A 27,980-nucleotide genomic window follows, 5' to 3' on the forward strand; every position below is an offset into this window, starting at 1 on the left:
CTCCACTCCTATTCGTCTCAGTTTGACTTCTTGTTTTCATACATTTAATTATTATGCCCTTACACTTATGTGCAATTCTACCATATTGTGAAGTGGGCACCGTTCAAAATGTCACCTTTTCTGATGGACAGTGGCAATATAAAGAGAAACCTCGGTGTGTGTAGAGCCAGGCTCATAGAGAAAAAGTCCCTCTTTTTTAGCCTGTATTTCCTTCTAAATTTTATTTTATTTTATTTATTTATTTTTTTTAGAGAAAAAGTCCCGTCCTGGTGGGGAGGGGCGGTGCACGCCGTCACAGTGGGCGCGGGCATGCGTAGGAAATTCGGCGCGCGAAAGCTGTAGCAGGAAGTGAGAGTAGCTGAAGCAGGGAAACGGCGGCCAGTTTGGGGATTTGAATCTATCAAACTACTTCCATAATCTACAAACATCTACATTAATATGGCAGACCCGAAGGTGAGGTCACACGTTTTAGGTCATCTAACATGTCGTGGCTGCTTTGAAATGTGAATTTTGCGCCGATGGTCGTGTTTAACGTGTCATAATTCGTCAAAGTTTGGTCAAGGCAGAATGCCGACAATGATGTTGCCCCTGGTGATGCTAGAAAAGCTAATCAGTGTTTATGCGAGGCTGGGAGATGAACTGTACGGTGCAGGAGTGTTTGACATGCCGCTAGACATATCTAGTGATGTTTTTACACTGCGGGACATTTCCTGGGAGTTAGCGTCGGTTCGCACAGAAGTCCTAAAGAGAGTGCAGCCAGCCAGCATGTTAGCATTAGCCTCTCATCCTGCTCGTAAACGACAGACAGCGGACACGGGGCTGAGAAGTTCACCGAATTACCGCGGCCGTCAGTCGATTTAACGGGGAGTTTAACAATACGTGTGCGACCTGCTGGCCAAACACAATAAGGTTAGCTAGTTAGGTCTACTGCTGCCTTTGTCTGGCCAGCACAACAGTTGCTAACACCAGTTGGCTAATGTGAGCTGAGCTAGCAGGGCGCTGGGCGGTTAACTACCCCCGTGTTGTCGGGCAGGTAACGGTAACGGTAACTAGTTGGACGGTGACTTAGTTACAGTTGCCCTGGAGACCGTGTCACCCCGAGTGCTCTTCGTTTCCCCGTCAGCTAGTAACTCAACTACCCGCCGCGGTGCGAGAAGCCCCAGCCGTTAGCTCCCGACTAGCCCGCTGCTAGCCAGAGGCCTCGTTACCAGGCTAGGTAACTTCACAATGAGTTGTCTGGGCAAAACAAAGTTCAACAACTATGTGTTAACTTCACTGAAGTAAAATGTAACTCCATTAACAGCAGAACGTGTAAATGCCCACCTGCTCATTCACGCCAGCTGCCCAATGAGACGGATTGTGCGGCCATTGCGTTGTTTAAATTTCAGGATGAGTAATGCAGCTTACCCCCGTTAGCCGAGTCGCAAAGAGCGCTAACTTACACAGTGATAGCCAGCGATAACTCACTATAAGATCATAAGCGTAATAAGACAGGAGTTTGCCGCCTTGGCGGAAAAGAAAATCTCACGCAATTACGTGTTAACTTAACGATGCTACATGACTATTCACACAGTGCTCGTCACGCATTGTCACTGGTCACGAAGCTGCACACTTGAAACAGTGACCGTCTTTGTTTTCACTTCTTTTTGCGTGAAGAATAACTGTTAATATGTGGCGTGGCCATATTGGCAATATGTTTTTTATTCTTACATACACAAACGTGAGAACGTGTTAACACGAAATGGCATTAAAGATGCTTGGCTCAGCAACAGTGATGTACAAAAGGCTTTGCCAATTCCCCCTCACAAAAGCTATACTTAACCAATGAGCTCTTAAATCCCTCTATTGAAGCATTCATGGCCCGGTGGTCAGTCATCAGAAGTTAGTTTGTGCCAGACAGTTTGAAGAGTCTCTGAGCTAACATGTGCCCGGATACTTTAAACTCACTCTGAACAATGGACACATGCAAATGGATTTGTTGGGGGTTAATTTAATTACTACTTTTCCTTTTTAGGACCAAGAGGACCACGATGCCACTGCAGATAGCACAGAGGAATCAAATCACGATCCCCAGTTCGAACCGATCGTGTCCCTTCCAGAGCAAGATGTGAAAACATTAGAAGAGGATGAGGAGGAACTTTTCAAAATGTAATTTTTTAAAACGGTTTTAATTTGTTCGCTCATTTTTGTCATACAGATGTTCTCTAATAAACACATAAATGGCCTGCATGTGACTATTTGGTAAGCATGTACATTGGCATCTTCACATAGCACAGCATCATGTTCATTAAGTGTATTGTGGTTTCCTCAGGCGGGCTAAGCTATATCGTTTTGCCTCTGAGAACGACCCCCCAGAGTGGAAGGAGAGGGGAACAGGTGACGTCAAACTGCTGAAACACAAAGAGAAAGGCACAATCCGCCTCCTGATGAGGAGAGATCGGACCTTGAAGATTTGTGCCAATCATCACAGTGAGTCAAGTTTGCCATAATAGATAGGATAGTTGTTAGTACTATAAAGGAACAAAACAAAAAAATCCTGATATGTATTGTAGTCTACTTTTATATAGCAAAGCCTTATGTTTCCTGAAGCACAAGTGTATTCGTACTACAAATACTCAAACTATGATGGTGATGTTACCAGTTGACTTAGATCTGTAAATGAGTTTGCTGTATTTATTTCCTTAAACAGATTCCAATTGGGATCAAAACATATCCAAACACACAGTTAAAATAGATTTTTTTTAAACTATAGAAATAACCATTTGCCATAATTAGAATCATGTGTGTCTGACACTTACCCCACAGTTTATATGGCTATATAGTAATTATTCCCTCCTGTAAACTTTAGTTACGCCTATGATGGAGCTGAAGCCCAACGCTGGCAGTGACAGGGCGTGGGTGTGGAACACACTAGCAGATTATGCTGATGAATGCCCCAAGCCTGAACTCCTGGCAATACGCTTTTTAAACGCAGAAAGTAAGTATTTATACATCTAAACCAATATTACACTGGAAAGCCTGACCAGATGCTGTTTTTGGTTTCGGCTGTGAGACTCTTGGTTTTCTAAATCAAAACCAACTTCTTTTCTTTCTTTTTTTTACTGGTTTTCCTCCATTTCTCCAACGGTGCAGCAGCTGCATTATGGGAATATATAACGACTCTGTTCTGTTTACAGATGCCCAGAAGTTCAAGGGGAAGTTTGATGAGTGCAAGGAGGAGGTCAGAAAAACTCTAGAGAGCACAGGTATGTCAAATTTGAAGATTTTTTTTTATTATTGATTATCAATTTAAATATGCCTTTCAAAATGTTTAATCCATCCACTTGCTACTACCCAACAGTTTTGATGATGCAGACTCACTCTGTTCTTTGCTGCTCCTCCAGCCTAGAACTTTTTCTGTCTGCTACATGAACATGCAGAATGTAACACTGAACTGGCTTTCTAAAAGGCTGGTGTCATTATGTTCTGCTACATGACAACAGACCTTTTAGGTTAATATTTTTTTCTAGTCTGACCTCAGCAGCAAAGATGTATAATAGTCGTACATTAGTGACAAACGAGCGTCCCAGGCAGACATTCAACTGACTTGAACTGTGTTCAGACTTTCTAGCTTCGTCTTACTTTATTGATCATTTCATTGTTTTGCCCTAGGCGACACTGATACTGCAAACAAGGTAGCAGAGAAGCTGGAGGAGCTCTCCGTAAAAGACAAGGCATCAGAAGAAAAGAAGGAAGAGGACAAAAATGAGAAGAAAGAAGATGAGAAAAAGGAGGTGAAGGCTGAGGAGAAGAATTGAGAACCAAGAACTTGCTTTGCTGATCTTCAAATTATCAGTTTTCCTCTTTTTCTACAATAGACTCTGAACGAACTGAATTTGGACACTTGCATATTATTAGTTTTTTTTTTTTATTCTGTTTTGCCTCAAGATCACAAGTCCTTGATGCCACTGAGGAGAAAAATACAAGATAGAGAATTTATGACAAAAAGAAGCCCTTCCCCTCCCATCCTTTACCCTCTTTGCATCGTGGAATGCCACACTTTCCATCTTGTCACCTACAGTTCAATGTTACATTTGAGAAACTGTGAAGAGGCTTGTGATAGTGATAACTCCCACATTGGGTTTTCTGTTGTTTTGTTATCTGAAGCAGAGTTTGTTTGTAGGGGGAGAGGATAATGTAGCCTGCTTGTTAGCAGCACAGGGTCAGGGACCAGGCATTATGGAGGTGCATTATTAATATAAAATCCCATCATTCATCTCAGTGGGCCTTCTCAACCTGTCCACTGTCTATGCTTCCACTGTCAGAAACCGCAAATAAGATGAAGACCTCTCAGTGGATGCCTTGTAGAAATAGTTGGGTCTCAGCTCCTTCTTCCATCAGTTCTGCTAGAAACTGAGTAGAAGAGGAATTCCCTCCAGACATTTAAGGGGAATCAGATGCATGCTGCACATCGGTGTGCACTGATAGCTGACTGATAGATCAGATGCACTTAGCTAAGCTTATTTTTCCTTTTGTTTTAAATATCAGAAAACCATGAAGTCCAAAGTGAACGGTTCATCAGAGTTTGGTGCAGCTACGCTCTGACTTAAGTTTCTGACCAGGAAACCGAGTTTGTATTCTTTAGATCATAACATTCCCAAACTTTAAAGCATGTAGAGTATATGTAACAGAGTGTGCCCTATCTGATCTGTGTGCTCACCTCCCTCTCCTTTTCTTTCCACTAATTAAGTTCTTAACCTTGCCTCTAAAGTCCATCTAAGTGCCAGTGCATCTGTAAATACATGTATATGGATGAAATGTTACTTCTCATTTGCACTCAAATGATTTGAAATGTTTCCTCCACCTTCGAATAAAAGCTGTCAAAGACCACATGTTTGCAGTCATAGAAAAATCACTTATTTCCTGGGAAAGCTAATGATTGAATGTGCACATATAAATAATGCTGCTTATTTATTTAAACAAAACTGTGCTCAAACAAGATTGTGAAACTGGTTGGATGCAAAATATCAATCCTTGATTGATGAAGATTAAGTGATTGCTGTGATCAGACAAGCAGCTATGTGAGTGTGCAAGTATTTGACCATTTCATCAAGAACCAACCTCATTCACTCAAAGAGATGGAAACTTTATTTACTCTTCAGGTCACTGGGAAATATTTCCTCTTCACAAAAATAGGAACGCATGTACATTTATAGTATATTCTATATTTTGATACATTTTCTAGTTGAGTTTCAGAAAACAAAAATCACCTTGTGGCTGATAGACCAGTTTCATTGCTCACTGTCAGGAATGGTCCCTGACCTGCAGTGATGTCCATCCCAGAAACAAGAACATTGGACTATTGGCAGTCATCTTAAAGAGGAATGACATCGACAGTGTTTTGATATGTGGTCAAACCAGGGTCTGAAAATGATCACAGACTGGGGTATGTTGGGGCAAGTCAGCAGCTAACAGTCTGCTCAGGTATTTGAAGGTGCTCCTGTTGGCCGTGTGACTGACTCATGTAAAAGTAGCCCTGTGTACCTCAGCCTTAGACCAAAAGCAACTATTAACAATTCAGAAATCCATGACTTGAATAGAGTATCCTGTCAGTTCACATCACTGTGTTCGTGGTAAGGCAGCTGGGTGAGACCTTGAAAGGGAGACCATACTAGTCAGAAGGTTGTAACTACAGCCAGTTTTGGTAACATCCAACCTCGTCAGAAAGCAAGACTCCACCACAGCCACCAGCCTGTACATTGATCTCTAGAAAGAAAACTATGAATATATCAGAAATCAGGAAGAAAAGACCTGTAAAAAGTAATGTCATTTCATAATTAAGATTAATACGTTTCACTTTGTACATTGGCTGTCCTTCCACAACTTCTGTTGTCAAAATGTTTCATCTAACCCAGTCTAAGTTATGTCACTTGCCATTTGTTGCTCATCACAAAACCCTTGTCCCCTAAGGTACAACAATGTTTCACCAGCCACATTTCATTGTGCACGAAACCGCTTTTTTTTCCCTGTCAAAAGGCAACAATGGTTTATTATTAATGTAAATGTAGCTGGACCAAATCTGCCTCTCCACATCCAAGTCAACTGTGGCATGTTTTGACATAATCAGTTGTTGCAAAATATTAATAAAAAGCCTCCACTTAGACATTATCAGTTTATTTTTTTAATGGTCAAAAGTAATATTATTAACAGCGCAAAAAAAAAAAAAAGTTCCATTGGTGGTGAGTGGTGAGTAATACTGAAGCTGTACCAGACAGCTGCTGCACATTGTAGCCATGTCACCTGTTTGCTGTCTTTGACAAATAAAGGGGCTGTTGCCACTTTTGGCACTGAAATCTGAAGGCTTCCACCGAGCCCAGTCTGGACTCGTGTACAACACTTCTTATTGGCAGTTCAGCGTGGACCATGTGACTGTTCACTGGTCAAGGTTGTGGCTTTATTATTTCACTTCCTCAAGACCACATCAGTTAATTAACATTTCGTCATAATTGTTTTTTTTTTACACTGCAAGGTAGAACAAGCTTTATTTACTTCTCTTTTTTTTTTTTTTACTATTTTACCCATTATTCATGTTCTCATTTATTTATATGTATATATAATTTATCAACAAAAAAACTCCACTCAAAACATCCATTCCAGGCTTAAGTATCTGTATAAAAAAGATGTATCAAACATAGTTTTTAAAGGTTGGGTATATAAAAAGGAAACAAACCAATAAAAAAAAAAACTACAAAATAACGAATGGGTGACCATCTACCTTCATTTTACCACATGGGACAATGGCTTGTTTTTCTTCACCCTTCCAATCCTATGATAATAACAAACATAACTTACATACTAAACACTTTTTTAAGCACAAAACATGAACAGAATAGTTGTTTTGGTAGTGCAAGGCTGGACTCGCTCTGATCTACGTGAGAACCGTTGGGATGAGGTATTCTGATCTTTCATACTGTAACTCAGCCCAGCTCTTGGATCACGTTGAACTCACCTAACTGAACTTCACTAAAATAAACAGAAGCCTACGATGATGTACTGCACCGCCATGAAGGGAATAAAGGGGGGCCGAGCTATACGCAAGCCCTAAAGATCTGCACTAGACTGAGACAAAAAAAGGAGACATTCATAATTCATGAACTCACATCACCTAACATCTCTGCCGCTTGCATTCGTTCCTGAGAAAATTCTTTTTCACAAAGATGTAGTTGCAGTTTGTTGCAGTTTACTTTAATTAAAAAGCAAAGCCTTTCTCAATGAATTCTGAATGCAACCACCAGACATGATTGGATGAAATTCCTCCTTGGATCGTGTGTCCTACACTTAGCGTTAACGTAACTAATCTGTCCTCCACCGCTTCTCAAAGCTACACAACTCCACCACGTAGTATTTTGGAGACAACGAGAGCAGTCGGGTTAACGTGAAGCACCTTGACTTGTTGAGGTGAATCGACATTCATCTCTTCTCACAGACGTCCACAGGGAGGACGCCGGTGTTTGATTCATCCGTCGTGTTTTTGTTTCCTTCAGCGCTTCTTGGAGCAAAGTTTGTGTGACACTTTGAACAACGAACGCTTCATGACCACATCTGAGAGACAACACGGCAACATAACATCTGATGATCTTCTTCCCTGGACGGTCCACTCTTAACAACCAAGATGATGAGCCACAAAGATGTTTAAGACAAGACACTCCTCACACACACACACAGTACAAACTACAGCGGTACCAACCGACAACCAGTCCCTCAGGTAGAAACACACACGGGCATTTGGCCAGACAGACCGACACAGGAGCAGACAGCCTCTGATTGGACAATAACTCCAACACCGAGGAGTGCTGCGTGCCCCCAACGGGTCATCATCCAGATGTTGTCGATGCAGGTGGATGCAGTGTCCCCGCTCACACCGATATCTCATACGTGGTGCCTCCTACGCCCGTCACCTTTTTAACGTTACTGTGGCGACTGGGGCTGAGGGTCACACCCTGGGTGCTGGGGTGGCAGTCCATCTGCCCGTTAACCTTCATGGCCTCTCTGAAAGGAAAGAGGAGAGAAAACAGAGACGATGTTCAACACAAAGCCAAAGAGATTCAACACAAAACAAACAGAAAGGGGTGATGACAACATGCACAGGAAGTATCTGGAGCAGGACAACTTCATGTGACAAAAACAGACTTGCAAGTATGGAGGTTTACTTGGACTTGTTAGTAAAGACAAAGGCGTGGAAGTGTTAGAGCAGTGGGTGGAAAAAACATGCAAAAGAAAAAGAAATGAGGAGTCACACAACTTTATTCATCTGACATTCGTGAAACAATACAAAAAAAGAGTATTTTCCTAGAAAGGCAAACAGACACGTAGGAGGTCACACCAGACACAACTTGTGAATAAATGGACAGACAGACAGAAATATCCCTGTGCTACATGTTGCCTCAGACTAGTGCACTAGTGTCCTGGCTGTGTCCAGCAGGTGGAGCTGGTTTCCAGTGGGAGGACGTTCACCCCCCACCCTGAGCATGCAGCCCCACAGGGGGGAGCGTTAGGATTCATACCTGGGACCCCCCAGACGAGGCGACTCTGTCCTCTCCAGGGCACTGATGTAGGAGAGTTTCTGATGGGTGAAGGAGGGGGACCGGGGCATGGCGGGGGAGTGGGGCTGGTGGGCCGGGGAGCGGTAGACCCCCTCGATGCCCGCGGCCCTGGTCTGGCTGCTGTTGCTGCTGCTGTGATCCGTGTGCAGGGAGGTGGAGGAAGTCCTGGGGGCGCGGCCCAGCGTGGAGCCGCCGTGGCGCAGCACCGGGGTCCGCTGGCCGTAGCCCACCAGCCCCACCCCCATCAGGTTGTCCCGGGACCCCCCGTAGGCCGGGGGCGTGGGGCCTCTGGAGCCAGGACCGCGAGGCCCGTCTGAGTAGCAGGCAGTGGGGGGCAGACCGTAGCCCCCGTCGTACATGCCAGAGTCCTGGGCGTAGACGAGGGTCTGGGAGCGGCCGTGCAGCAGCCGCTTCTCCCTCTCCTCCATGTCCTTGCGCTCCTGGATGGAGGCCATGATGGTCTGGGAGAGGTTGTCGTAGCGCACCGGGGAGGGGTCCCTGTCCCTCAGGTGAGGGGACTGCCTGCCCACTCTGGGGGGCAGCACGGGGCTGTAGGCCGGGACCACCTGCTGCCGCTGCATCTCAGGCTCCCGGATGTGGCACATTTTGGTGGGCAGGTAGGGGGAGTGGAACCCCATGGAGGGCACACCCACACCGCGGTGGCTCACGCACTCGCCGGCCGCGGCCGGGGAGATGCTGGGGTTGAGCAGACTGTCGTAGGACAGACTGCCGTTACGGTTGGACAGCGTGTTGGGTGAGAAGACGCTCTTGTAGGGGGTGGATGTGACGGTGTGGGGCTGCAGGGCGGGGGGCCGGCGCTGACCCGGCTTCAGGCTCAGGGAGCGGGGGGTTATGGGCTCAGTGTCCAGCTGCAGGGGAGAGGACTGGAAGGTTCGGTGGAGGGGGGCGTTGGTGTACTCCGGCAGGTCCAGATTGGGTTCAGATCGGTAGTCATGACTACGAACACCCTCCTCCAAGATGGCTGACGTCTTACGCTCATCTGGCATGATGATCTGAGGAGCCAACAGAGTGACGGTCAAAACATCTCAGTGAAATTCTGATGCAGCTACTGCTCAACCACTTTGGTGGCAGAACTGGCTATTAAAGGAGAATTCCGGTCATTTTCTAAATAACGCTCTACAGCTCTAGGTCCCCGAGTGCTATGATAGGAAAAGACCCGAGATAAATATGTGCAGCCAGGACCTAGCTCTCCTCCTGCTAGCTGCGCAACATTGCAGCTAAACAGTGAAGTAATGGGGGCAGAACTTTAAAACCCTGACTTTGGCCTCTGTTATCCTCAAAATATCACTACACATGCTTTGCAACATCCACCAGTGTCTTACTACACAACACTGACTGTGCATAAACTCTGTTAATATGAGAGAGCAGTGCTACGTGTGTGTTTTTGTCATGTAGCTCTGTTCATGCTGGCTTCCTTGGTAGACCTTACTAATCGACTGTCAAGCACATGCCCAGTCTGCATGGGTGCAGAAAGTGGAAGAAGGAGAAAATGTCCGGATCCGATGTTGAAGAGATGGAGGAACATTTTGAATTTGATGGTCGTGTGTTTATTCAAACCAGAACATAGAGATGAGGAGCAGTCTTCATTGACATGGAAACAGTCCCAAGCTTGACAGTGTTGTGTGGTGGTAAGGCACTGGTGGATGTTGCAAAGCATGTGTAGTGATATTTTGAGCATAACAGAGGCCAAAGTCGCGGTTTTAAAGGTCTGCCCCCATTACTTTGCTGTTTAACTGTAATGTTGCGCAGCTAGCAGGAGGAGAGCTCGGTCCTGGCTGCACATACACTATCTTTCTCTGGTCTTTTCCTATGGTCGCACTTAGGGACCTAGAGCAGTAGAGCATTATTTAGAAAATGACCGGAATAGTAGTGATACTGCCACTGTTCATGAGTGTAAAACAAATCCTCTTACCTTCTCTCCAGCAGTGTGGTAGTGGACTTTCGGCATGGTGCCAAAGGACGGCCTGAATTTGTACATGGCTGGAGTGGAGGGGTGGGTCTTACCAGAAAGGGAACTCTCTGCAATACACACAGACAGAAAACCACAGTTAACAACACAGAGATAATTGAAATGACACTGTTACACCAGCTCTGATTAAAAGTCCTTTCAGGGAGAAAAAAGACTTCTGAGAGAGCAGTGACTTCTATTGTCACGAGTAAAGAGGCTGGAGGGAGTTCTTGATTCTCACGCTATCATCATCCCTACAGGATGAAAGTGATTGGAGTGGCTGAAGCCCGGCAGTCACAGTCCGGTCAGTAATTGGTATGTAACACATGTGAGTGCTGCAGCCAGCTGGCCACTGCTAACAAACCACTTGAATAAAACACAAAACCCTTAAGGTACTCCTACACAAGTAGTTGCTCTTGTGCAGAGGTGCTTGAGAGTCTCAGAGGGAGATGTAAAGAACCCTTACTAGTCCTCTAAACCTCTTTTACAGACAGAGGGAATTCATTTTCAACCAGATGCATTACTTTAAAGTACCAGCAGGTAGCAGTAGTGCTGCGTGGGCGAGCAGGGAGTGTTCACTCCCTGACATAATGCACCATGACACTGGAGATCCTCTAGGAACCTCCTGTTTCAGGTTCAGACTTTATATTACAGACACTTCATACTGTTGAACAGGATAAAGAACACACTGGCAGTGGATAGCAGCTCCAGATGACAGCACAACTGGATTCCTCACAGTTTCTAATTTGCAGAGATGACTTGCAGAGGCAGTCGGCCCTTTATTAGTTGGAGCACTCATTCTAGAGAGCATATTCCTTTCCCATCCCTCCACCTGGCAGAACTCCACGGCGACACACCACCAACAAAAAATGTGGTGATTAACACTGCGATGATTCACTCTGAAATTTATCCACAAATCTGATGCTGATTCAGTAAACTGGGCTTGCCTCCTAACTACAAATCACGCCTGTTCTCTGGCTTGGCATATGAAGGGGCCATCGCCCTGCCAGTGAGACACACATATATCTGGCTAAACTAGCACCGAGTCACACACTGGGACTCTGATGATCTACAGGGGCAGACTGGGGAACGGCCATTTGGTGCAGACTTGACAGGAAAGAGAAATGGAATTGATGATGACTGTCAGGAGAGAGAGAGGAGAGGAGAGGAGAGGAGAGGAGAGGAGAGGAGAGGAGAGGAGAGGAGAGGAGAGGAGAGGAGAGGAGAGGTACAGTGGGTGAACACACGGGAGTGTGTTTCTGTGTTTCTTACCTTCACTGGAGGTCATCTGGCTTTTCAGCTGGTTGTACCTGTCAGCTTTGGGTGGCAGTGGCGGCTGGGTCTCTTTGTCATCCAGGCCATCCAGGCTGCATTTGGACTACAGAGAGAAGAACAGAGTGTTAGAAGTGTTGAGAACAGGTGGGGGAACAGCAGACGAGCACACGTTGTAGGGATAAACCAACACAACTCACACAGCTACTCCACCTCATCTTCAATTCTTTTTATTGGCTAATGCAGTAGAAATGTTGAAAGAACATTATGTCAGAGTTGGACAGGTCATTATTTATCTCATAGCAGTACTCCACCTATTACACTTTGCACTCCTACACTGTCTGATTGCGTGAAAGTCGATGCAGCACAACCAGATATCGTTTTCATTTTTCGTTCCAATGCGGTCCTCTTACTGTTCAATCCAAGCACTTACATCACCCATAATGCAACTCAACTGCTGACAGTGTAATCTGAGATTTGGCTGTGTTACGCTGTAAACATCTGATATATCTTTGAGATGGTGGAGCTAGGTAGAGGAGCAGGCCACAGAGGTCTGGTGAACTCAGTCTTTTCCTACTCCACACATCAGGACTCTCATTTTCAGACTTGTAGTTGTTGTAGTCTTTTCACAGCTCCCCTGTGGAGCCACAAAACCTCTAATCTAGTTGATGTCAAACCCACAACATCTGTAAACAGAGAATGGAGTAATATAACATCTTCAAGTCAAGAGAGATTTTTCCATTTTGCCTCTAAATTCCACCTAGTTGACAGAAAAAGACTCCTCCGCTGAACCTGAACATCAGAAATGATTTGATCTTTATGTTACTCTGAAGGGGAATTGGACTCTCTCCTGAAATGGAGCCACATTTTGTACTTGACGCTGATAAAATGAGACTATTTCTTACAAGCAGCGACAGAATCGGCTATGAATGGTCTTAAAAATACAAAACCACTACAATTGCCCCTGAAGCATGGGTGTTTTATATATATATTTTTTTTTGGATACATGTTTGACTTTACATGAGCTATCTGTAAGTACAAACCCAGCCTTGGCAATAACAGCTGTTTACTTTACAGCTCTGCCAAGAGCTTCAGCCATCATTGCATCATTGCATTTACAGCACAAGAGGTTATAATACGCTCTACTTCTTCAGAGTGGACGAGACTCCACTGTGACCCAGAATTGGAGAAGTGACTTTGTAGGCCGAGCAGGCTGCAGCTAGCTGGAGCTAGCTGTTAGCATCCCCCACCAGTGGAAGAGAAGTATTGAAAGAGATAGAAGCAGCTAGAGGGTTGTTTCCCACCTCTGGAGACAGTTTGATACTGAACTCACAACATTTCTTCCAGACTGGTCTTAATGACAACACTGACCAATAAATAGAAAAGCATATTAAATCATTTATCTATTATCTAATTAATTATTTCATCATCTTTATCAAATATGATGAAATCAGTTTCTCCCAAATCTGACTTGACTCAAGTGAGCTAACTGCATCCTCCCATTTGCTGCATTGACTATTAGCCTGCCCTGCCTAAAAAAAACTGAAACTGAAAATGAAAAACACCACCTTAGGAAAAAGGATTAGCTTTCTTTCTTGTTATCCTGTCATAATAAGACACAGGATAACAAGAAAGAGCAGGTCTGTAGTAGGTCTGAACGACTCACCTTGGAGCTGATGATGGTGCCGTGGACACCGTTGTCACTGATCTTAATGGTGATCTGTCTCTCTGACAGGTCTGGTCTGATGAAAGGAGGCTGGATTTTGATGTGGGGCTTTTTCCTGGGGTCCATCGTGTACCTGTGTGGAAATGGGCAACATGCTTTAACCAGAACCTTTCCTGTCATGTTGTGCCACTTTGGCTGTTTAACCATCTCTAATGTACTGTAGTCCCACAGCATTGTCATTAGAGTCACAATGTAATCCACTGCCACACTGGGAACGAGCAGGATGAGAAGTTCATATCTCTGTTGCACAGCTGCACCAGCACATAACGAACCATTACAGTGCTTCACATCAAAGAGCACAGCAGATATCTGAACAGAGGCACCAGCAGACAGTAAAGACCAGTACTGCAAACTGAATATGCACTTAACAAGAATATAAATGCAACACTTTTCTCCTGTTTTTCATGAGTTACCATAAAGGATCTCACAGTTTTTCTAAGTACACAAAAGGCTTGTTCTCTCAGATGCTGACAAAAAAACAAACAAGACTGTTTATGGTAGACGTGCCGAGTGCTCGCTCTCTCAACAAGTGCGACATCTGTGGCTTTGTGTTGCGTGATGATTCTGCACATTTTATAGTGGTCCTTTGAATGTGACTAGTCCAAGACACACCTGCTGTGTATGAATAGATGGATTATATAGACAAAGAGGAAGAGCTCACTGACATGGATTTAAACACATCAGTTACCAACACTGACGAGACATCTTTTATCTAAAAATGTCACAAAATCAACATTCATGCCAAAGCTTATTTGATTTGGAGCCTTTCTTATTCTAGTGTCAGCAGAAATTTAATCTACAATGTTCTGATTGTGTACTTATCATAAACTTGTAATACTCCCCTATCAATTCATTGTTGGCCTTTGGAGTTACACTGATGATGTGTGAATTTCACATCTGCACAATCCCATTGTGTTTGTTACACAGTTTAAAAGACATTTCAGACACAACTCCCTGACAGAAAACCAGGGTTTTAAGTGAGTCTTACAGGGTTTGTTCATAATTAAAAGGGTTGTCACTGAGTTCTTTTAATGTTTCATGGTTAGCGTGGGAACCGAGGGAAGAAATATGTGATGTATTTCCCATGGACTCTTTACATCTTTGTAATCAACCCTGACATAAAAAATCCATGTTACTAAATGAATGTTACTGATTTGCTGTTGCTGCTGATTTAAAAACAGATCATTCACTAAAGGGCAGGTCCAACATTCTTCTTGAGTCAGCGGTTTAGAAAATCTGAAACCGTCAATCACCGACTGTGAAACAAGTTGCAGACAGATGTTTGTAACACAACGTTTCACCCCCACCTGCTGCCGTCCCTGCAGTCACACTGGTGTTGTAGACGCAAAGAAACTTGTCCCAGTGGGATATAAAACCAGGATTCTTGGTCTCTGATGTGTGTGTGTGTGTGTGTGTGTGTGTGCGTGTGTGTGTGTGTTAAAGGACGTATACTAGCTCTGCGCTCTGTTTCCCATTAACTCTTGTTCTACAGACTGTTTCAGTTCTCTCAGCCATCTGCCTTTCCCCAGGGCTGCTGGCTGCTTTCAGGCAGAACTGGACACACACACACCTCCACAACCACCTCAGAGCACGTGAATATACTCACTACACACACACACACACACACACGCATTCACAAAGAGAGAAGAGAGAGAGAGAGAGGATGGATGGACAGAATCCCTGCAGTTAGATGATGCTGCGGTGGAGCCATGGCATAGATGTCATGGGCCTTGATGAGTCATAACTTGTACATCCTGTACATATGCAAAAGAACATACCTGCACACACACATATACACAGTATATTCTCTCATGCATGCAGGACAATTCATTCAAAATCAATACTGAGTTAAATATATTAACAATCCTGAAAAGCATGACACACATACACACAACACAACACAACACAACACAGACACGCCTGCAGTAAAATAAAGCATTTTACCTTGGTGCCAGTGGACTACATAAGACGTACTCCACGTTGCCACAGCAACCCTTGGTGAAGGGATTTACTCCCCCACGAAACTTGCCCGTCACCTACGGAAGACAACGGCTTGTTTAGAGTCAGCAGCAAAAAAAACTACACACACACAGACACAGACAGACACAGAGACACACACACACAGACACACACACACACACACACAGACACACACACACACACACACACAGACACACACACAGGGGTCCAGGGCTTGAATACGCAAAAGCTGTGTGTGGTGATGATTGTTTGTGTTTTTTCTATGTAGTTCTGTCCACACAGGTTGATTGGACATCGCAGCACCGTGGCGACCAGAGGTTTACACTGACCCAACAGTTATCAATTCAATTCAATTCAACTTTATTTATAAAGCGCATTTCATGCACAAGGCAGAGACTCAATGTGCTTCACAACAGCTGCTGCAGCTGTTAATGTTTGGATCTATAGGTGAATGTGAAGAAAGACCACACCGGTCAGTTCAGAATCAGATAACTGAGTATGTGTGTGTGTGTGTGTGTGTGTGTGTCCATGTCTCCTCACCTGTTCATTGGTAGTCCGACCCCGAGCCACGAGCACCATGTGGAAACCTGTGAGTCCCATGACTGGAATGAAGAAAAGCCCTGCTATACACATGACCACCAGACTGGACAAAGGTCAAGGTCAACAGCAACAATAACAGGTACACAACAAGAACATGAGCAGATAAACGATGAGAATAACCCAGATTACACAGACGGACAGACAGAAGTAGGTCCTGGCAGTGGAAGGATACGTGACGGTGGTGTGCAGCGCGCCCAGCCGCTCTCGGTGGTGCAGCACGAAGAGGAGGCCGAAGGAGAAAACTCCAACCATGTGGATGCTGAGTGACAACAGGAAGAGGAAGAAGTAGCGGTAGTTCCTCCGTCCGATGCAGTTGTTGACCCAGGGACAGTGGTGGTCAAAGTCCTGGGGGGGCGTGGAGTTGTAGTTTACAACATTTACACAACATGTTCATGACACATCTGCAGTGTGACCAACAAAACATCTGGATTTGGGCTTCAAATGTGATTTAAATCGATGTTCACCAAGGCATCGACTTTTATTATTGATATCTTGACTAGTCAATCGTCAATAATATCTCCAAAAAATAGATTGTGATAATAGTCAATATCATCACAGATTTTCTATTACTTTGATTATAAAATAAAAAAACAGGATGTAGTACGACCTGTATAATTCTATTAGTAGACTGTGGGACCAACACAAGGATTTAAAGCTCATACTAATGACAGTGTTTTTGTTAAAGCCGCCAGAGGCTGATATTTATGCCGGTAATTATGATCCCTAATGATGACGTTTTTTCTTGCCAATAAACAACAGATTTTTAGCAAAAGAAATTATATATTTATATTCAGTGTTTATCTCATTTTGTAATTCTTGGCAGGACAGAAAAGTCTGTGGATTCAAGCTGCAAAAATGTACGTAAACAAAATGCGTCATATTTCATATAAAACATTCCAAACACAAACAGGACAACATCAGATTACTGATTCAATGCTAATACCGACCTACTGTACTGTATACTCTATATCAGTCTCATCTTGATGCACATTTAGATTGAATGTACAGTCCCTCTGTTTACACATACACAAGACAACACACACACACACACCTCCACACAGTTGTCACAGACGCTGCAGTGCGAGCAGCGAGGCGGCCGGTAGAAGTGGCAGGTGGCGCACCACTTCATCCGGACCTGAATGCCCTTGATCTCCACGTTCTTGTAGAGCGGCGCTCGGAAATCATCGTCCTTGTCCTCGTCCTCGTCCGCTGTGGAGGAAGACATTAACACATTAACAGAGATGCAGATGCACATGATGGGGTGTGTGTGTGTGTGTGTGTGTGTGTGTGTGTGTGTGTGTGTGTGTGTAGGGAAAAACAGTGCAGTACACACACACACATGGTAAGAAGAACGGGGTTGATTTAGTTTGACAGGAACAACAGGGGAGCAACCTTAAATGAAGCTCAGCCCTGCTGCTGGCTGTCTGCAGAGAGAGCCAACACAGGGACAAGTCTACATTTTTATAGACAAACACGACCTATTCACTCTGTTTTCAGCATTTAGGCTGATTAACAAGCAGCTTGTGACTCATGGAGCAGAAGCTGAATTTAAATGGGGTCGCCTGAAATGTCTAGTAATTGATAAAAAACACTAATAAAAAATATTTTTTAAACTAATTCTTATTCTTTTTTAAATTATGATTAAAACGCTCCTGCTGTTCTCCTGGTTCAAGAAAGGAAGGACAGAAGGAAGGAAGGAAGGAAGGACAAAGGGAAAAAAGGAAGGAAAGATAGATGGAGGGAGGGAACAGATTGGGTCAAAAAAGAAGGACGAAGGGAAGGAAGGGAAAAAGGATTGTGGAAAGAAGGAAGGGAGAAAGGAAGGAAGGAAAGAAGGAAGGATGGAGGAAGTGAACAGATTGGGTCAATTTTACCCAGAAGGAGGAGGGTTAAAAACACCACAGACAATCTTAAACAAATGTATTCTATACTTTCACTTTCCCGGAATATAAAAAAGAATTCAAATAAAATGTAAAAACATCTGAGCTGGTGCATCTTGGTTGACGGACGCAGGGTCGCCAGAAACTTGTGATGTCACGAGCCAAAAAAGGTTAGGAACCACTGATGTAACTTAACCTTGCACCTTTAAACTGCAGTGTGAGAAGACGAGCAGCGGCTGCACTGCCCTTGGTGCGACTGCAGCCAATCAAACTGTTGGTGTGAAGCTTTGTGCCTCTCTGCTGTGGAGAATAAAATGTTTTTTGCAGCTGATCAGAGGCCACATTCAGACGACACGCACAAAGCTGCGACGTAAGAAAATAATTTCACAGCACAATAGTAACTGCGGGGCGATCCAGGTAGCTGAGCACACACAGAAAACAGAAACAAAGGTAGAGCGCAGGAATAAACAGTTCCAGCTCTGTTATTACGGCTCTCAAGTCTCTTCAAACAGATTTGAAAGGTAAACTGCTGCCAGAGCAACACACACACACAGCGGTTGTGCTTGCATCTCCTCTGACAGCTTTGTTTCTACAAATGCTCAGTGCAAGACGTGGCCTATTTTATATAACACACCTTTACACTGTAACAATAACGTGCACCTCAGTTCAACTGCAGCCAGGTTTGATGATTTGCATTAAACACATAATCACTCATTGTTCACGATTGTATTTTTAGCACTGCAGAGTGAGGTGTGACACCACATTATATCCAAACGAAGGTACAGACTGTATCAAATATATTTAAGGCTTAATCCTGTTTCATCATTCATGTTAAAATCCACTAATCCTCAAATGATCAGAATTTAAACTGCAACCCTGATACAACAATTCCTTGTGTGAAGGTCATGTGCAATCATTTGGGTGATCTGTTTGGAAGAGCAAGTTGCTGTTGGTTATTTCAGCGCTAGCATGCACGAGTGTTTGCTATTGATCAAAAGTATACCATTCCTCATGAAAGGGTGAACTGTGCGTCTATGTGTTCCAGTGAGGATGCAATAGCTCTTCATTTTGCTCAATGACACTTGGATGCTTCTAAAAATAACCGCTCGCTATAAAGTTGAGAAGGAGGCGGATGAGAGCGGTGAGACTGAACAGAAACAGTGAAGCTGCGGGCCATGAAACCAGTGAAGTGAAACATGCTCAAATGTTCTGGAGAGCGGAGCAGCAGGAATCCACTGGTTCCTCACTCCAAGAGACTTGGTCTGCGTTAGACAGTCTTTTATCCTCAGCTCGTGCAGCAACTGATTGACACTTTCTGTAACATCATTTAGGATCGAATCAGGATTCTGAAATAAAACTCACTGCATCGCTGGTTTACAATGTTAGTCTTAGCCTGTGATTACCAAACGCTGAGAGCTAACAGCTACGGTCAAACTGCAGTTTTGATAGGAAGAAAGTTAGCATTTTAAGTATCTGGGAAACTTTTAACAGTTAAAGGGATAGTTCAACATTTTGGCAAATTGACCCATTGCCATAATCGCTATAGTCATAGCAGTAGGTTCGTTACCTTTAATTGTCGGTGCAAGCTGTTTTTAGAACGGTGGAGCAGAGCCGTGAGCTGCTCAGAGCTACGCTACAGAGGCTCATTATGGGATTTCTTGGTTTCCCTCATCAAACTCATCAAATACACAATCCAACAACTCCACAACGCTCTGGTGGACAAGTGGTGACCTGCACATTCACCACGCTATGAGATAATAACACAACGTTACCAGACAGAGTTGTTTTAGAGGTAAATTCATGCAAAACCACTGATGCACGTTCCCGTCAGGACCAGGTTTTCGGCAAGCAGTCTTAAAAGTCTAAAACAACTCTGTCTCGTAACATCCGTTATTATCTCATAGCGTGGTGAATGTGCAGCTCACAACTTGTCCACCAGAGTGTTGTGGAGTTGTTGGATTGTGTATTTGATGAGTTTGATGAGGGAAACCAAGAAATCCCATAATGAGCCTCTGTAGCGTAGCTCTGAGCAGCTCACGGCTCTGCTCCACCGTTCTAATAATAGCTTGCACCGACAATTAAAGGTAACAAACCTACTGCTATGACTATAGGGATTATGGCAATGGGCCAATTTGCTAAAATGTTGAACTATCCCTTTAAGTAAAATATATATATATATTTTTAAAGTAAATTGCAATCTGCTGAAGTCAATAAGTGACATTTTCAGTAAGAAAACTGCACAACTACCATTATTACTTGCAGTTATCTCTTTGAATTTTCCCCAAAACTCAAAGATCCAAATAGACAAATCCTGAGTACACATCAACCTTTCATCTGAACTTTTACAGTCCGGATGACAGAGTGATTTTTCTGAGCAGAAGTCATTTATGTCACTTCTTCATTATAACCTCACTCGCAGATCCTGCCGCCTTGGAGAGATATACAACATGGAGAGCTTAGAAAACAAGCCATCCCTCAGTAGTCTATAAACCCAACAGGGCAGCAGCAGCAGCAGCAGCAGCAGCAGCAGCAGAAGGCCACTGTCACCTCTGAGGAGGAAGATAACCTGCTCTTTATACAACCTAATGATTATTACCCCCTTTATGGACAGAGAAAGCTCTTTCCAAAGACAGGTGCTTATCATTTACAGGCACATTACAAACATCCCTGGGGACTGGTTCAATCATCATTACTTCACCCAGACAGCCCTGAGGACAAGCAGCTCGCTGCATCAGAAGCATCAGTCAGCTGCTTGTTTGACAGGCTCAACAGCTGAGAGATACTCAGTACACCTCGCAGTATGAAGGCTTGTATAACTGCCCCCAGCGTGCTGCATGTGGAGCATGTGGGCTTTACAGGCTGTAACAGGACGATAATGGGCTAGTGAAACATCGGGGAGAGTGGTGCTCTGATACATGTGGTGTGTGTGTGCCCTCTACACCAGGAATAAACACAGACACACACACACACACATTACTCAAACATGTGGGACCAGACGCTGAAAACTAGTTCTTACAAACGCACAAACATGCAGACAAACCTCTGGGGTAAACACCAGGGTCCATGAAGGTTGCCATGCTGAAGTTGGCCAAGACAAAGAGGAAGACCAGGCCATTGTAGAGAGGCACAGCGGGAGAGATCACCTTCGTCAACCAAGGGCACCTAGAGACACAAGAGAGGGGACAGAGATGAGGATGTGAGGTATCATATTAAGTTACGTTTTATTTGCACAACTGTAGAATCAACAAAATAAATGAAAAAAAAAACAAAAAAAACATGTGCGGGTGAGGTAGAAACCCGACTCTGGGCTTATTTTAAACCTCACCTGTAAAAAGTAATTACACAAATAACAAAGCAAAACAAACACACACAAAAAATCATTAATATAACTTGAATAGCATTACAAACATATCAGCCCCTAATCAAGATATATTCATATTATGATTCTTATGAGTCTAATAATGAAAACCCAAATCAGAGAGCAGCGTAGACAGTAGTACAACTTGTGACATACTACAGAAAGTCAAACAACAATAAACTGTAATTCTTTACAAATCACCCAGACGCTGTGAGTTTCTGTGGAAACACTTACAGTAAAGGGTTGAACCTTGGCCTGAAGGTTTCTTTAGAATTACCAACAAAATGAATAATGTCACAGCATCAGGTCACAGCCCATCCCAGCATGTGAGCCAAGCTGCTGCAGTGACGCGTTTACAACAGAAGAAGCGGTGCGCTGTTAATCAACCAGCTTTTAGCCAAACCGCACCCAGTTACACAAACTACTATTACACAAATACATGATACGTTTGGCAGTGTGCCACTATGCCACTAAGTTGCAGTATGGTCCCTTCACTGGAAAGCAGCCTGTATCTCACATACCTGTGTCTGAACACGCTGCTGTGCTAACAGCAACCTGTCAAATTAGTTATCAATGGGAATCCTGCTTTAAACTCCACCACTGTTTTAGCACCAATTCAATTCAATTCAACTTTATTTAAGCGCATTTAATGCACAAGGCATACTCAATGTGCTTCACAACACAAGTAAAAACAGTCATAGAAAATCAATTGGGAGAGTGCAAGTGCAAGTCAACAATGGTATGTGTCAGGACTGACCTTCACCATAACTCATGAATCTCACGCCCACGGCCCCACTCAATCACCTGGACTCAGCTGTCATGACAACATGAGCTTCCCAGGACGCTATATTCAAATCAACTGTTGGTCTCAGATGAAGCACCATCAGAATGAAAATAGGTGTGAACGCCTACGGCTGGATGTTCTACAGAGAGAACCTGCAGGTCACACACCCTCAGAGGATTTCTGAATTAATAAAAGGAGGAGGGAGGAGGGGGAGAGAGTTATTTTTACAGAGATTTGAGAATGTCTCTTGCTCTCTTTCCTGAAGTAATGACTAGCACGCCGTCGCCCACGCCCACTTGCACAAGTAAGAGAAACACGCACACTTAGCACATTCAAAAATGCTTTTCTAGCTTATTCTGACGTCAAAAACTCAATTTCCTGGCACCCGTGCCCCGAGATCATCTTCAATCCACATCTTCATCCTGCTCCACCGGCACCTCTTTTGCTTTGTTGAATAATTCAGAGCCGCGGCTGCAGAGAGCCACTATCAGAGATAGAGAGGCGCTAACAGGGATGAGCTGGCCTGTCACATGCACATCCAGTCCACACCGGGCTACAGGCCTGATTAATTCTTCTAAGATATCACTGCGACATGTCAGGGCAGCAGTGGGACTGATTAACTCTATTCACATCATCTGAAAACACATCTCAAATGTATACTATTTTCCAGCGATGTATCACAAGCACATTATAAACTCATCTGTGGCAGAGATTAATTAGACAATTCTCAGGAAATCCTCTGCCAAGTGTAATTTGTGATATCATCATTCAAATTGTGAAGATAACTACCTGAGAATGAAACACGCAATAAGTAGTAAAAAACAGTGTGGCTTGAGGAATTACAATGCAGTTGCACCACTTTGGTCCAAACTGGATTATTATAACTACTACTGGGCACTATTTTTCCGTAGAGTCATTTATTACTCCCCATGATAAACCTGAATGACTTTGGCTCCCTGTCCGTTCCTCCAGCACCAGCAGCTGCTGTAGATTTTTACTTATGATTATGCATATCTAATATATGAGATATCTTTCTCTAGTGCCACCACACTGACAGTTTCCATGATTCATCTAATATCATCACGAGGTGTATATTACGTGTTAATGATCTGTGTGTGTGTCCATTTCAATCCCTATGATATCTCTGCGAACGTAGATGAGACAACTCGATGAAAAAAGGATTTAGTAATAATTGTTTCATAACTTTTCAAGATTAATGACCAATTATCTAGAACATTGTTGACATTCATCAGCTTCAGTTGTAGTTTACGTCCAGTGCTAATGATCAAACCGCTCCATAGCTCCACAGCGACAGCTTCACATAGGCAAGCAAGACTGCAGACCACACAGCTCTACACCTGGACTTGACTGGTTAAAAGGTTAGTTGAGTTGTTAGACTAGATATGAGATACATTACAGTAAAGTCTGTAACAGTACAATCTGGCCACTGACCACTTTTATTTACCTGTTTGTATTATCCTTTAAAGGGGACATATTTTGGAAATATCACTTTTTGAAGGCTCTTTAACATATTTAGGTGTTTGTCTTGCCTTCCGGCCCACAAAATGTGAGAATTGACAAAAAAAAAAAAGTAATGTGCAGGCTCCCTATAGGTTGAAATCCACGTGGTTTTACCAGCTGTTCCCTCAGTTGTCTTCCAGTGATAGGTAATAGTGGAGCACATTAATGAAAAATCGTTCACTTTGTGGTACAAGCGCCAAATTTGGTACACAAGTGCTTTTGGACCTACTATCTCATAAAAGTACGTTGCCCACTTGAACAAACAAAGTGGCCACCATTTTTCAAGATGGCTGCCATTCGAAGTGGTTTGAAACAGCGTTTGAACTATATTTTGATTGAATAGTCCTATTCTGATGGTTTATACATTGAAATACTATGTGTTTTTGCACATGAGAAATACAACTCTGCATTTAGAAAATCAAAATTATTGAATATTATGATGATACAATGTGAATTAAATGAAAAAAACACTCACAAACAAAGACATTAGTTTCACTTAAAGCTTTTGGACCTGTAAGCTACTTGTAGGGGAGGCCACGTAGAGGCTGTCTTTGTCTCCCCCATTTTTTTTTTTTTCTTTTTGTATAGGCTATTTTTTTTTTTTTTTTTAATTTTTAGATAACGGTATAAAAACACAGAAAAGGTGTCAAAGCATAGGCTGCATGTTTTACGATCCAGAACTTGAATCAACATAACTTAAAAAATAATAATACAAATATCCAACTCAAACATTCAACTTAAACTTGGTTGTTCTATTTTCTTAGCCCTCACATGCACAGGCACACAACTGCTCCAGTCAGTTTTAGTAGCACAACTCAATGGATTATCGGCAGACATCTTATACAGTTGAAGGTCGAGGGATTATCCTTTTACCACCCAAACATACAAAATATCATAGCACATTGGAATATGGGATGCAACTAGGTTCAAGTATCTGGTGCCCTACACCTAGCCCGATCGTTCATCCAGTGCCATAAATCCCGTGCGATCTGTACACCATCCAGGTAACTAAAGCCCCGTTACCCTTGGCTCGGCTATCCCGCGCTGGCACATCCTGTCAATTCAGGTGCGGCTATCTAACTACAATACTACAACTAACTAAACTTCTAGTTGAGTCTATACAGGGGCTTATTAGATAGCATTTGGGACACTAAAGTATACTACAACTACAGTGAGTACACCACTACAACAGTTAGTAAACTACAACTACAGTTAGTACACTACAAGCTGACACTGAACCCCATGCTGAGTCTCACAGCAGTGATGTCACCAGTGTGCCCTGGTTGTGCTTTGACATCACTCTTATAAAAAATTACTAACCAATAAATGTTGACCACAGAATTTTAATGAATTATCATTTATATTGCTAAATTAGTACTTTTATTTCAGTAAAGAACGCTTGTGTTGCTGTATGTGTGTGTGTGTGCGTGTGTGTGTGTGTGTGGTGAGTGACAGTCAAAAGTTTGGACACATTTTCACAAATGATTCACACAAAAAACACATCCCTCAGAATTCTGCAGATTTTCACTTAAGATCATTGCAGAAAACTGAAGAAAAAAACGCGAAAACGCTACTTTTTAGTCATTTAATAGCCATTATCTTGAAAATTGGTGGCCATATTGGAATTCAATTGACACCATGGAGTTATTCCAGTCATAATACATTCATTTTGATGCTTGGATCATTAACATTCTTCTGTTAATTCAAGTTCTACCTCGAAAACCTTTTTTTGGCGTTTGACGAGGCGGCCATCTTGAAAACTGGCGGCCCTCTTGGATTTTCAGCTGGGCAACGTACTTTTATTAGAAGGTATGTCCTGGACATCATTTGTACCAAATTTGGTGCTTGTACCATGAAGTGAACGATTCGGCTCAAAAATGGACTTAAGCAGCCCCACTATAATACCACCCCTACCTGGGACCGGTAGAAGGGGCGGGGCAAGCAGTGGTTCATTTGTATTTAAAGGGACAGGCACTGAAAGCAGCCGTTCTGAACAGGGTTGTGATGTTTGATTCTTGGGGGATTTTGACCAAAGCATGTCACAGACATGTCTTTATGACACCTGGGAACTATTTTAATTTGTGGAAAGGGGGGATAATATGTCTCCTTTAACTTATTGTTTAGTTGTTGTCCTCATTCTGTACATCTTTTTGTATACGTGTGTACAGGGTAATGTAAAAACTGGAGTCAAATTCCTTGTATGTGTGCACATATTTGGCCAATAAAACTGATTCTGGTTCTGATTGTGAGCTCAGTCACCACCAGTGTACGTTCACACTGAATTGGCAATGGAAGTTTTGCTGCCACATATTCTCTGAACACAGTTTCAGAAGCTTATTTATGGCACATATTAAGTTTAGCAAGCCAACAAGCACAAAGTATATTTCAGTAGAAGTGACATTGACTCAGCCGACTGCAGCAAGTATAGCACCATGCTGCGTTGGCAACAAGTAGACAAGGTACAAACCCTTACAAAATTGATCAAAGAAAAGCAAAAGCATGCAGCTCCACCATCTTACAAAATCCCAATTTACTGGCCTGTCAAAGGATCATGTGTTTGTGCCCACAATGTGATACAGAGGAGCCGGAGATAAGGGACAAATGGAGTGCAGCTGACAGCGACCATTTTAGGAGCCTGGGTGCAGACAGCGTGGGAGGAAAATGTGACTGGGAGAAAGCCTGATTAAAGCACCAGACGTTGGTTAATTGTGTAGGAGTAACAAGTAACCACAGACTGCTTATCAACTCTGTTTACAAGAAACTTTCTTTACTACTCGTGTAACCGTGATACGTCCGAAGAGACAAGAAAAGCCCTCGGCTCGTCAAAAAACTTTGGAGAACTTTATCAAGCTGAGAGGACTTCTCCTGCCAAAGGTGCAGTAAAGTAATGAGTCTGCTTCTGTCTATGTTTCAGTCCTGAGGCCGGCCAAAGTGGAAGAATAGCTCCGACTCTCTGTGGTAATTAAAGGGCCGGCACACAGGAGCTGGCAGGATCTCAAAGCAAGCAGCCGCCACCCAATCAGCATTTAAAATGGAAGCTGTGGGACCCTGGAACATGCACTGCTCACTTGTTCAACAGAGGTGTAAAAGGTCAAGCTGAGGAATCAAATGAATGAAAATCCAATATCATCTCCTGGTTGAGAGGAGGAGGAGAATATCATTAAAAAAACAAGGGAAACAGAGGCACACACCATATGTTTTCAAGCTGAATAAGTGTATATTTTAAAAAGTTAAACCAATACATGTTTAATATTACAAATTAATCAAATGTTACATTGGAAGAGCTTTTTGTTACTCCAATTATTATACCAGCGTCAGAGAATGTTTTAGTGTGTTTCGGCTCATTGGTCTTTGTAATGACAGAGTTGTGCAGTGTGTGAATGCAGCCTCGGGGATGTGTTTGTGTTAGGGATTGGCAGGTAGGGGTGGGTTGTGCGTTTTTCCCAGTTCCCATCAGCCCTCTCTCCGGCAGCAGCAGCAGACTGACAGCCACAGACTGGTGGTGTCACACTGCGGCATTCAGCAGCAAGGATTATTTCCTCTAGGCGTTGGTGGAGACCAGAACTGAGCCAATCAAATCAAATATTGGACCCCAAATAAATAATTATGTGGCGCTGCTGGATGTGTGAATAGAAAACTGTTTTCCAGTTTGTTTAGTATAACCACTTATCAACATGATGTCCAGACGTGATCAGTAAAGATCTGACAGATCCCCTCAGCAGTGATCGCCACAAACCAGGACCAGTTTTGTGTGAAGTGCAGATTTAACTCATTCAAGCCCCCCCCCCCCTTCTCTATCATGTCACATGTCATATAAAAACGATGATGGTGCATCTGCTATCCACCCCAAAGACCTGAGATCATGTAATACACACAGCCGGACACGTAGCTTAGTCCAGAGTCTTATAGCCTCAGGTGTGTGATAGCTTCCCTGTCGCATGCAGCAGCAGCAGCAGCAGCAGCAGGGCTGTTTGTGGTTGAGTGTTAAGATTAGAGAAAACACCCTGGCTTCCTGGTGATGATAACCCAGCTGTCTTTACAAAAAAAAAAAAGAAAAAAAAAAGAAAAATCCAGGACACAAATCCTGTCTTAAAATCTCAGCTGATTGCCAGCCACCCTGAAACACACAGGCTTCAGTCTGTTGATTAAACTAAATCTGGGCAGAGGCATCTAATCCCACTGCTGAGGAAAACCTATAGAGAGAGGGGAAAAGCACCATGGTCCATGTGAAGTCATTAGAAGCTGGAGCTCTGGAAGGATTGATCAGCTGGCTGTAATATCACATCTACCATGAGAAGCATCTACATG

General features: G+C 43.4%; 2 protein-coding genes and 1 non-coding gene across 3 annotated transcripts in view; 2 read left to right on the forward strand and 1 right to left on the reverse strand.

Annotated features, from left to right (window-relative positions):
* Positions 1 to 344: 344 nt before the first annotated feature.
* ranbp1 (RAN binding protein 1) lies at positions 345 to 4,869 on the forward strand. The gene is made up of 6 exons (XM_085787853.1): positions 345 to 453; positions 2,015 to 2,148; positions 2,312 to 2,469; positions 2,849 to 2,977; positions 3,177 to 3,245; positions 3,652 to 4,869. The coding sequence occupies exons 1-6, from the start codon at positions 439 to 441 to the stop codon at positions 3,795 to 3,797; spliced, it is 651 nt and encodes a 216-aa protein (XP_085643979.1). The 5' UTR covers positions 345 to 438; the 3' UTR covers positions 3,798 to 4,869.
* Positions 3,351 to 3,478, forward strand: LOC146982207 (small nucleolar RNA SNORA77). The gene has a single exon (XR_015036728.1). It is a non-coding gene; the product is annotated as a small nucleolar RNA SNORA77 (small nucleolar RNA).
* A 235-nt stretch (positions 4,870 to 5,104) lies between the features above and the next one.
* The window catches only part of zdhhc8b (zDHHC palmitoyltransferase 8b), a 67,645-nt gene continuing 44,769 nt past the window's right edge, over positions 5,105 to 27,980 (reverse strand). Inside the window, exons 2-11 of the mRNA XM_085787846.1 lie at positions 21,050 to 21,171; positions 17,181 to 17,338; positions 16,302 to 16,474; positions 16,070 to 16,172; positions 15,494 to 15,585; positions 13,490 to 13,622; positions 11,824 to 11,929; positions 10,516 to 10,622; positions 8,544 to 9,595; positions 5,105 to 8,028 (exon numbers count right to left, since the gene is read on the reverse strand). Coding sequence (XP_085643972.1) covers positions 7,896 to 8,028; positions 8,544 to 9,595; positions 10,516 to 10,622; positions 11,824 to 11,929; positions 13,490 to 13,622; positions 15,494 to 15,585; positions 16,070 to 16,172; positions 16,302 to 16,474; positions 17,181 to 17,338; positions 21,050 to 21,171 — 2,179 coding nt within the window. The 3' untranslated portion in view covers positions 5,105 to 7,895. The remainder of the gene's footprint in view (positions 8,029 to 8,543; positions 9,596 to 10,515; positions 10,623 to 11,823; positions 11,930 to 13,489; positions 13,623 to 15,493; positions 15,586 to 16,069; positions 16,173 to 16,301; positions 16,475 to 17,180; positions 17,339 to 21,049; positions 21,172 to 27,980) is intronic.

Source organism: Trachurus japonicus, chromosome 9, assembly GCF_045865225.1.
Source record: "Trachurus japonicus isolate A0001 chromosome 9, Traja_1.0".
NCBI classification, from domain to species: domain Eukaryota; kingdom Metazoa; phylum Chordata; class Actinopteri; order Carangiformes; family Carangidae; genus Trachurus; species Trachurus japonicus.

Bases quoted from the DNA above. Each gene is read 5' to 3' on its own strand.
- ranbp1 (XM_085787853.1), top strand. The intron at 2,149-2,311 runs GTAATTTTTTAA...TGGTTTCCTCAG, and splicing joins GAGGAGGAACTTTTCAAAAT to GCGGGCTAAGCTATATCGTT. The intron at 2,978-3,176 runs GTAAGTATTTAT...TTCTGTTTACAG, and splicing joins ACGCTTTTTAAACGCAGAAA to ATGCCCAGAAGTTCAAGGGG.